This window comes from Spea bombifrons, chromosome 3, assembly GCF_027358695.1.
Source record: "Spea bombifrons isolate aSpeBom1 chromosome 3, aSpeBom1.2.pri, whole genome shotgun sequence".
In the NCBI taxonomy this organism is placed as follows: domain Eukaryota; kingdom Metazoa; phylum Chordata; class Amphibia; order Anura; family Pelobatidae; genus Spea; species Spea bombifrons.
The window spans coordinates 41,213,525-41,225,599 of record NC_071089.1 but is presented as its reverse complement, the minus strand read 5'-3'; the positions used below and the strand labels follow the sequence as shown (position 1 = coordinate 41,225,599).

Below are 12,075 nucleotides of genomic sequence, written 5' to 3'. Positions count from 1 at the left end.
TTGATAAAATACCCTGCTGAACATCTCCTATATAAAGGGCTAAGCCAACCTTTTGTAAAGTGTAGTTAAGTCAGTGACATGGCCAACTTGGTTTTTGTTATATTTATATATATATGTAGACTTTCATCAGGACATGACAAAAAAGGAGTGCAGATAGTATTTATACTATATACCATAAAGAAATGTAATTAGCAGAACTTACCACACCTGTAGTGCTTGAGGTAACCAAACTCAGCGTGTATAGCTCTCAAGTGCACATGTGCGTGATGTCACCAATGCGTCCCAGACGTATAAGTGCCGGGTAGTTATGGCAACGTTTATATATATATATATATATAAAATGCCGTTAATCTGCATAACAAGTGTCTAGTATGCCGATATGTGAACCTTTGTGGTATGCCCTTATATGATTGTGTATACAAAATCAACTATTATTCATATATTGACAAAAATATTAGTGTAAGGGCAAATATATAATAAGAATTAAATAGTGTTATGTGTAGATATCGTGTTGTATAACGAATACTCTCGAATACTCTGATTAATCATTTGAAAGAAATGGATATGAATATGGATGGAATAGTTTTAATATCCATGGATATTAGTAGCTTCTGTATATATATATATATATATATATATATATATATATATATATATATATATATATATATATATATATATATACACACGTGTATATATATATATATATATATATATATATATATATATATATATATATATATATATATATATATATATATATATATATATATATATCCCTCACGAAGAAGGGGTTGAAGCAATGCGTAATCTTTTGTCAAAATCAACACACTATAAAGGACCTCCCCTTGAATTTGGAGTTGCTGACATTAACTTTACAATTGAATTATTTCAGGTTTAAAACGGATTGGTTTATGCAAGTATCAGGCACATCCATGGGAGCAGCTATGGCCCCCATGAATGCTAATGCCTATGTTTATGGGGTAGAGAAGCAATATTGGTTAGACAAATGTAAGGAGAACATCGTCAGATATTTTCAATATATCAACGATATCCTCATTATATGGAAAGGTACAGAAGAAGAAGCTAAGATATTTGTTGAATATATCAACGAATTACCAACACCGATAAAAGTTACCTCCCAGATACACAAAACTAAGATTCAATATCTAGATTTAGAAATTTATGTTGCAAATAACATTTTAAACTATACACTGTATACTAAACCTACAGATCGTAACACTATCTTACATGCCAATAGTGCACATACTAAACATCTAATTCAGTCATTACCATTTTCACAATTTCTGAGAGTGTTACGTAATAATTCAAATGTTACCAATACAGAGAAACAATTGGAACAAATGCAACATAAATTTCTAGCAAGGGGGTATACACAGGACCTCATACAACAATCCTTGATGAAGGCCAGATTAGGTCCCAAGGAGAAGGTGACAACAGAGAATTCTAAATTATATTGTATGACCACATATAATAGGAGTAGTCATGAGTTGACTAACAGTATTCATAGAAATTGGAATATGTTAGCCAAAGATAACACACTCCCTACATCGTTTCGCCACAGACCAGTGATAAGCTATAGGCGGAATAAAAATCTAAGAGATTTGTTGGTTCATGTTGATCCAGTGGACAGTTATACCAACGAAAGTAAAAAATATGGTAATTATGGTAGTGTACGGTGTTTAGGGTGTGTTACATGCAGTCACATGACACCTAGTAAGACATTTGCCCATCCACATACAGGAAAGATTTTTAACATTAGACATCACATGCAAAACAAGGTACGTGATCTATAAAATACAATGTCCATGTGGATTGGCGTATGTTGGGAAGACAGAAAATACACTAGGGGAAAGAATCAGAGGACATCGCTCCAGTATTAGGGTGGCATATAGGGACGGGGTCTCGGATAAACCAGTAGCCAGGCACTTCCTCGATAAGCGACATCCATTGACATCTCTCTGCTTTATAGCGATTGATCACATCCCCGAGTCTCGAAGAGGGGGGATAGAGGAAAAAAATCTGTTACAGCGTGAGACATTTTGGATAGTTCATTTAAAAACTATTGCGCCAGGTGGGTTAAATGAGAAATTATCATTTTCTTCGTTTATATAGTGTTATAATGTTTATCCATTAACAGAAAATATAGAATTATGGGGTAAGATCTATTTCATATTAATGGGTCTGATATACGGACTGTTGGCTATCTGTGTATCCATTTGAGTCTTGTAACTATTATAGTACATAAGAGTCTAATATACTTCACATAATTATGCTTTATGATATGTAGTGCATTATTTTAATTGGTAGTGGTTATTGGGTGTTTTAAAAATAAATAGGTGAATATCAATAGGCAGAGTCCTAGCTCTGAAAGTATGGACATAATCAGGTAATAATCGTGTTTATTTTGAATTTACACAATTTTTATCACTTTATTATTTATTATACAATACTTGATGGCACTGTTTTTCATGGTTTCATGATTACTTGAAATACTTTGTTTTTACTTACCTTTAAATTTAAAATATAGTGAAGGATAATGATATTCTGCTATAAAAAAGTTATAAAACACGATATCTACACATAACACTATTTAATTATTATATATATTTGCCCTTACACTAATATTTTTGTCAATATATGAATAATAGTTGATTTTGTATACACAAATATATTATTATACACAATCATATAAGGGCATACCACAAAAGTTCACATATCGGCATACTAGACAGTTGTTATGCAGATTAACTGCATTTTATATATAAACGTTGCCATAACTACCCGGCACTCAGACTAAACGTCTGAGGCTCGGATGCATTGGTGACGTCACGCACATGCGCACTTGAGAGCTATACACGCTGAGTTTGGTCACCTCGAGCACTACAGGTGTGGTAAGTTCTGCTAATTACATTTCTTTATGGTATATAGTATAAATACTATCTGCACTCTTTTTTTTTGTCATGTCCTGATGAAAGTCTATAAATAAAAAAGACTGAAACGTTGACCAAAATATCGGAGTTTCGTGTAATCATTTATAGAAGTCCCAGGAGTGCCGGTAACTATTATTGGAATTTATATGAATCATTGCTGCAGCTACTTGGCACCGGGCAGAAAAACAGAGGTTGGTGTGCAATTGTAATCCTTGGACTTTTTTTGTTTCTCTTTAACAGTTTTAAATCAAACGAAGAGTATGTATATGTTAGAGGACGAGGTCGTGGAAAATACATATGTGAAGAATGTGGTATACGTTGCAAAAAGCCAAGCATGTTGAAGAAGCATATCCGCACCCACACCGATGTGAGGCCTTATGTGTGCAAACTGTGCAATTTTGCCTTTAAAACAAAAGGTATGTTAAAATATATTAACCCATTGCATGGATAAAGGTCGCAACCTGAGCATATTAAGGTCTTTTCTTATTGCCATTTTGTGGCTTATTTTAATATGAAAATTTATGTAATAGCTCTGAAAGTTCAATATCCAGATTTATATTATTGACCAGGGATTTATTGTAGAGATCAGATGTGCATGCAGGCACCACATTCCATGGAGTGTAGTCGCACAGCCCCCTGTCCATGGTGAGCTGGGAGATCTGTGTCTGCACATGCACAGATATAACAGTGTACCAGGCCAGGATTATCGTTGAAAATAAGTTGTTTTACTAAGTATGCAGACTAAAGATTCAGAGACACATAGTAAATATGATTTCATAAGTTTCATACTGTAAAGCATTTATATAATTGTTGTATTTACCCTGAATAAGGGTAGCATGAATCACAACTAGTACTCCCTTGTTTTGAGGGAGGTTACTCTGTTATGCTCTAGAGCTGAAGCCTGGAGGCAAGGTGAGAGAATGGGATATGAAGTGGTGATCATTTCCCCATAATTTAAAAATTAAATATGAATATTATGTTTTTGCAAGTATTCATCCAGTTGCTGTTCAAATATCTGTACAGACTCTGATAAAACTACCTCTGCAGAGGTATTTTTTGAAGGACCGAAGGCAGGGGGAAAGATGGATAGGCCGGAAGAGGGTATTCCAGAGGATAGGGGCAGCCCTGCAGAGAATTCCACATCCTTATTGTCCTCAATGTAAAAAACCCTTTCCTTTGCCTAAATCTCCTTTGTTCCAGTCTAAATGCCTGATGTTTGTATTGGCCCTGAATAGATTTATATAATGCTATCATATCCCCTTTGAGGTGCCGTTTTTCTAAAGTAAACAGATTTAAATTTGTTAACCTTTCTTAATAACTAAAGTGTTCCATTCCTTTCATTAATGTTGTAGCCTGCCTCTGCACTTTTTCTAGCGCTATAATATCCTTCTTTAGAATAGGTGCCCAAAATTGCACAGCATATTCAAGGTGTGGTTTTACCATTGATTTATGAAGAGGCAAAATTATATTTTTATCCCGCAAATTGATGCCCCTTTTTTATGCATGACAATACCTTACTGGCCTTAGCAACTGCTGATTGACATTATTGCCTAGTTTGTTGTCTATAACAATTCCCAGATCCTTCTCATTTGTTGTTATCTCTATTTAACTAGGGTGTAAGTTGCTTGTGCATTTCTTACCCCGAAGTGCATAACTTTGCATTTATCTACATTAAATGTTATCTGCCATTTGTGTGCCCAGTCCCCCAGTCTATCTAAATCCCTCTGCAGCAAAGTACCGTATTTGCTTGATTATAAGACAAGGTTTTTTTCAAAGCAAATGCTCTGAAAAACAACCATCGTCTTATATATTCGAGGTCGTCTTCTAATCAGACCTCAAATAGAGGTCTGACTACAAGACTAAGATCCAGATCCCCCACAGCGCTGCAGGGGACCTGGATCTTCCTCCCTCGCAGCTGGTGGAGGTCCGTGCGATGCGTGTACACATCCTCCGCTGCTGCCGGCACTTCTGCCTGGGCTTCTGTGACGGAGCGCCTACGTCACATGACCTTCTGGTGTTCATTCATAGAAGCCCCAGCAGAAGTGCCGACAGCAGCAGTGGAGGTTGTCTGTGTGCATCACACAGACCTCCACCGGCTACCACCACTACACAACAAGGAATCTGAAGCATGGGGAGAAGTGTAAGGAAGCACTGGTAAGTCGGGGAGGTTAAGAGTGGCATATGGGGGGTATAAGGGCTTTCTGGGGGTAGAGTGGCATATAGGGAGTTAAAAGTAAAATATCAAGGAGGCAGAGTGGCATACAGGTGGTTAAAAGGAATATCAGGGAGGCAGACTGGCATATAGGGGGTTAAACGGAATATCAGGGAGGCAGAGTGGCATATGGGGGTTGTAACGGGTTCACCAAGAGAGCTGTAGTAACTCCCAGAGATCACCCAGTATCCTCCTGTTGTCCCCGGAATAACTTCCAGCACCAGCCAGCATGCAAACCTTGGAACCCTGCTATGTGTATCCAATAAGTAGACACAACTACCTTGAATTGAGTACAGCAGGAATGAACAGTTTATTGTTGTAAAACATAGACTGATATAGCCACAGAACTTCATTAACATAAATTAACATTGATAAACAGGTAGACAACCCAACCTTTAATCCCCTTTAGCTACTGAATATCCCCCTGGTAGCCATCCTGTTAATGGGATTACTTTACACAATGGAGTTCCTGCCTGTTTGGCAGCCAGGCTGGAGCCATCTCTGAGTACCTTGGGCCCCTGTATGATAGGTCATTCTGTCACAGAACGTATTCGCCAAATTAAAAGAGAAAGAATTAAAGAAGACGACTTATATAAAAAAAATTACATTCTTCCCAGATCTGTCTTCCCACACCTGTAACTGGAAGAAATCCTTCTCTGATGTGCTAAAAATACTTTGAGATCACAATATTAGATATAAGTGGTGTGATCCTGCACCCACACAGGGTACCAAACAGCACGGTCCTCTAGGGTATTAACGCCACATCTCAATTAGGTAATCACCCACGATTTATTTGTAGTCCACGTATGAAGATATTTACAGGATTACATAGAACACAAATTCTCTACAAACAAAAGCCTAGCTCGTCTGAGCGCTTACTAACATATAACTCCCCTCACTACACAGGGTCTAAAACTAAACAAAACGTAATCCCACCAACCTTTTTGATGGTCTCTCTTGTGCAAAGCAAGCCCTGCTGCTTCCAAACAAACTCTCTCTCTTCTGTCCAACAGGTCAGGTTATATTGCAGCCAGTGCAGCTAATTACCTGCAGCTGACCAGTGCATTGGAGTCAGCTTAAACTCCTGGCCTGGATCCTGGGTCAGTCCAGGTGCATGTAAACTGCGGGGCGGAGCACCAGCCTGCCCTATATGTCATAGAAAACCCTGCAAAATCGAGGGGGAATGTATACCCCTTCCACAACAACACCCCGCACCTTGTTACATATCCTCCCCCCCAGCTCAGACCCATCGGGGCGAGCGGCCTTGGACCACAAACAGTGAACTCGGGAGAGGCCATCCACATTACCCTGGGCAGTACCAGCCCTGTGAACCATAGTGAACTGGAATGGCTGGAGACTAAGGAACCACCTGGTAACCCTGGCATTCTTTTCCTTGTTCTGCCTCATCCAGGTTAAAGGTGCATGGTCAGTAATCAGTGTAAACCGTCGACCCAACAGATAATACCTCAAGGACTCTAGTGCCCACTTAACAGCCAGGCATTCTTTCTCAACCACTGAGTACCTCTGTTCATGAGGATTTAACTTCCGACTTAGATACATGACTGGATGTTCCTCTCCATCATGTGCTTGAGAAAGAACCGTGCCCAGGCCAACATCAGACGCATCGGTCTGTACAATGAATTGTTTAGAAAAATCCGGAGCTACCAATACGGGGTCAGAACACAATGCCTCTTTCAAGACCTGAAAGGAATGTTCTGCTTCTGGGGTCCACTTAACCATAACCGGGCCTTTAGCTTTTGTGAGCTCAGTCAACGGGGCAGTAATGGTGGCAAAGTCAGGGATGAACCTGCGATAATAGCCAGTTAAGCCCAAGAATGCCCTTACTTGTTTCTTTGTTACAGGACGTGGCCAATTGGAGATGGCTGCTACCTTGCTCTGTTGTGGTTTAAGGAGCCCCCGCCCTATTGTATAACCCAGATATTTTTTTAAATTTTGATCCCTAACCCTTTTCTTCTCTACCCGGTAAAGCAGGTTATGTTTTACTTTGAAATAAGGAGAACTTAAGTGCTTGTCAGGGTTTACAATGGTATCCTCCATTACTTGCACATTCTCTCTAGCTGCTGTCAGGGTTGTATCCTCCCATTGGGCAGCTCGGAAATTTCCAGGGTGGACTCCCAGATCCTGAAACTCTACTTGTGCTAAGGGGGCCTCATTATGGGGAGGTTCTACTTCATTACCCAGGCACACTACTGGTGACTCTTGTTCCTTGCATAGCTCCCAATCAATACTGGAGAAAGGAAAAACATTATCCATTCCTTCTTCCTCATGGGTTTCCTCAGAGCACGTTACCTGAGGAACTGAGGGTTTTCCTGTTATGTTGCGGAAATGGGGGAAGTCCCTCCCTAATACTACATCGTAGGGCAACAGGGGTACCACCCCTACCTGCCATTTGACCTTTCCTACATCCGTGACAATATCAACCTCTGCCGTGGGGTATGAGTGGGTGTCACCATGTATACATACAATATCAAGAAGCTGCCTGGTATCTACTTTCTCTGGCTGAAGCAGAGCACTTTTTATCAAGGTAACTTCACTCCCAGAATCAATCAATGCTTGTACACTCTTCCCCTCCACCCTCACTGATCTTAAATGAGTTGCATCAACAGCACTAGTAACCACACACATTTTTGAACAAGTCAACACAGTCTTGTGTAGGGCCCTGGCTCCTACATCACATTGCATGGGCTCTTCACCCTCTGGACAATTACGCGCAAAATGTCCCGGCTCGTGGCATTTGAAGCATCTTATGTGTTCCTCAGTCTGCTCTTGTGGCCGTAATGGGAATTTCGGGTGCCTGTTACCACCATAGTCATATTGTCCCATGCGCGGTACAGGGTTTTGTCCTTTGCTTCCGGTTTTCACGCTTGTCCGGTTGTTAAGGGATCTGGACTTTGGCTGTGGAGAAGTACTACGTAGCTCCTTAACGGTCAAATACCTCTCAACCAGACACATCATCTCCTCTGGATCCTTCGGGTCCCCTTGGCTGACCCATTGTCGCAGTTCTGTAGGCAAGTTCCTGAGAAAGCGATCCATGACCACCATCTCCATTATTTTAGTAGCAGAGTTGATCTCAGGTTTCAGCCATTTCTGAGCAAGCCTCAGCAACTCATACATCTGGGTCCGTGTAGGTTTACCCATGTCATAAGCCCACTTATGAAACCTTTGGGCTCTAAGGGCAGGGGTTATGCCTATACGTGTTAGAATTTCTTTTCTGAGTTGTACATAGTCCTGGGCTTGGTCATCAGGTAAATCTTCATAGGCTTTCTGGGGTTCCCCACTTAGACAAGGAGCTAGTAACCCCGCCCACTGGCTTGCTGGCCAGTTTTCTCTGGTAGCAACCCTCTCAAAAGTAGTGAGATAAGCTTCCACATCATCCGCCTCTGACATCTTATGCAGGAAATCAGTTGCTCGAATACGGGGCCCCTTATCCACAGTAGGGCTCCCTGCAGAGGGCGACAGCACTTTCTGCAAAACATTAGCAAGGACAGCTCTGTCCTCATGCTGGGCTTCTCTCAGGTTTTCAACCTGTGCAGTCAGTAAACGATTAGTCTCCTGCTGTACAGCAGTCGCCTGTACCAAAGCCTTCACCAGCTCTTCCATCATAACACCAAGGCAGACGACTAGTATGAAGGTACAGTACTGAGTGGGTGTCCCACGATTCACAAACAATCTTCAATATGCAGACTGGCAGAGACTTTGCATACCCACAGACCTTTTATGTGCTGATGCCCGCATTCTCCACCATATTGTGATCCTGCACCCACACAGGGTACCAAACAGCACGGTCCTCTAGGGTATTAACGCCACATCTCAATTAGGTAATCACCCACGATTTATTTGTAGTCCACGTATGAAGATATTTACAGGATTACATAGAACACAAATTCTCTACAAACAAAAGCCTAGCTCGTCTGAGCGCTTACTAACATATAACTCCCCTCACTACACAGGGTCTAAAACTAAACAAAACGTAATCCCACCAACCTTTTTGATGGTCTCTCTTGTGCAAAGCAAGCCCTGCTGCTTCCAAACAAACTCTCTCTCTTCTGTCCAACAGGTCAGGTTATATTGCAGCCAGTGCAGCTAATTACCTGCAGCTGACCAGTGCATTGGAGTCAGCTTAAACTCCTGGCCTGGATCCTGGGTCAGTCCAGGTGCATGTAAACTGCGGGGCGGAGCACCAGCCTGCCCTATATGTCATAGAAAACCCTGCAAAATCGAGGGGGAATGTATACCCCTTCCACAACAACACCCCGCACCTTGTTACAGTGGGGATTTCCCAATATAGTGAAAATCACGTGGGAAGGTTGCCTAGAGAATTTTGTCCACTTTGCGGATGTTAAGAAATGGCTTAGAAACAAAAGATTATATGAATAAGAGACAGGAAGAAGACAAAGGGGAGAGAACGAGTTTTGTTTTTTTTTCCTACAAGAAGATGGTTATCGAAGGTTTTGCAGGGGAAGGGAGAGTGAGTTAAGATTTATTCTTTTTCGTCTTCAAAATGATTAAGTGTCTATCAATAAACGTTCAGTGCCTTAATACCCAGAGTAAAAGAAATAGAGTATACACCTTCCTGAGAAAAGAAAAAATAGAAATTGCCTTCCTAAATCTAACCCTATTTGCAGACAATATTGTACTTACTACTACCAAAAAGTTAATCTCTATCACAAGCATCCATGAAATGTTGATCTTATGCCCTACCATAAGACCGACTTCTCCAAATCACAAGTTATGTCAATCAATATCCCAGCAACATCTACATCTCTTCTCAGAAGGAGCTTTCATTATGAGCGGAGGAAATTGCAATTCTCGTATTATGGAATCCAGATACTCAAGTAACCAGCCTGCATCCATGATTTTGTCACCATTCCACCCCGCCTCTAGTAGTCACTCTACCTGGTTTTAGAACACTCGCTCCAGTATAATTGTGTCAACTGGGCCTTGTTATTTGTTGCAGCCCTTCCCTTTAAATACCTAGCACTTTCTGCAATCGGGGTCTTTGTATTGTGAAGAGCTGCAGCCTTATGTTGTAATTCTGTCATTGGGCCCCTTATCTGTTACAATTTGCAGTGCCCTCACCGAGGGCTATTCCAGCCATGTGCCCAGTCCGAGGGCTGCTCCAGCAAAGTGCCCTGTCAGACTGGCACTCATAAAGAGCCCAGGGTCCACTCCTATTCTTTACAAAAGTAATGAAGAAAGGGGAAGTCATTTTTCCAAATTCACCATATTTCCCTATTTCTGGCCATCTAGCGCTTTCTATAATTCTTACTTTAAAACAATGTATAATGTTGATGATGAAATATCTAAAATATTGGAGGTCAACCAGCAAAATATATCATGCCCCCCAACTGTCCCGATTTAGGTGGGACAGTCCTGATTTTGGGTCTCTGTTCCGCCATCCCGCCTATCCCTTCCTTTGTCACGCTTTGCAGGGGCAGAGGAAGGGTGAGGCCAGGGCTGGCCCACTGGGATACCGGCGGCCGGAAGAGGCTTTCAATCCTGTTCGCAGCAGCTCTTCGTCCCACCCCTTTTAAGACGTGGGACGAAGTGCTGAGGCATGGCCACTGGGCGGCACGGCGCATGAACGGCCTCCACCCGCTGCCCCCACCAGACATCAGGAAGCAGTGGTAAGTCGGGGGGGGGGGGTTAGTGTTATATGGGGGGGAATAAGGCTTTTCTGGGGGCAGAGTGCCCCATGAAATGCCTTTCAACCCCCTTTATGCCACTCTGCCTGCAGAAATGCCTTTTAACCCCCTATATGCCACTCTGCCTCTAGAAATGCCTTATACCCCCCCTATATGCCACTCTGTCCCATGATATGCCTTTTAACCCCCTATTTGCCAGAGTGGCATATAGGGGTATAAGGCATTTCTGGAGGCAGAGTGCCTTATAGGGGTTAAAAGGCATTTCATGGGGCAGAGTGGCATATAGGGGATATAAGGCATATTTTAACCCCCTATTTGCCAGAGTGGCATGTAGGGGTATAAGGCATATAGGGAGTTAAAAGGCATATCGTGGGGCAGAGAGGCATATAGGAGGGTATAAGACATATCAGGGAGGCAGAGTGTCATATAGGGGGGTATAAGGCAAGCCTGGGGGCAGATGTGCATAACTGGGTGGGCAGGTTGGCAAATAAAAGGAAATAAAAACAAAAAATTCTCAATCACAGCTTTTATTAAATATGAAAAAATAGGTTACATGTTTTAATAAAGAAATAAAAGTTTCTTACAAGAATATTGTGAAGAATAATGTGATCACTGTTTTGTTCCACTGAACTTTTTCATCTAAAAATTTTTACAGTAGCAAATGTTTTGATTCCAAAATCAAAGGAGGGAGGCTAACAGTAGCCTTTTTTAATAAAAAAAAAAATCTCTGCTGCTGTGGACTACTCTTCCAATGATGCTCAGCCAGCGTTATGGTAGACACCTGGCTGGCTGAGAATCATAGGAATTTTAGTTCACAGCTAGCATCTGCAGCTCAGCCAGCATCATGGAAGTAGTATGTCTGGCTGAGCCTCATGGGAATTCAGTTCAATGTGTTGCTTATTTTTAATGTGCATGACTGTGCTGACAAAATAAAGCATGTTTTAAGTGGCGATGCAAGAGCGACATTTTAAAGTGCAATTGTTTGTATTGGTGAGTTCCATGATATGTATATATATTTTTTTTTTAAAGTGTCCCTCTTTCACATTTTGAAATGTTGGGAGGTATGATTATATATATATATATATATATATATATATATATATATATATATATATATATATATATATATATATATATGTATATATAAAGTATATATATATAAGTATTGTGGTAAAGTGTATGGGAGAGTGGTTGATGGGATATATATCTCACCTGGTTTCCTCAGCCAGGCACGGTAGCAAAC

At 41.1% G+C, this 12,075-nt stretch overlaps 1 protein-coding gene across 1 annotated transcript in view; it reads left to right on the top strand.

Moving 5' to 3' along the window:
* Positions 1-12,075, top strand: part of HIVEP2 (HIVEP zinc finger 2) — a 95,520-nt gene that overhangs the window by 43,307 nt on the left and 40,138 nt on the right. The window contains exon 3 of the mRNA XM_053460867.1: positions 3,195-3,370. Within this exon, the coding sequence (XP_053316842.1) occupies positions 3,195-3,370 (176 nt within the window). The remainder of the gene's footprint in view (positions 1-3,194; positions 3,371-12,075) is intronic.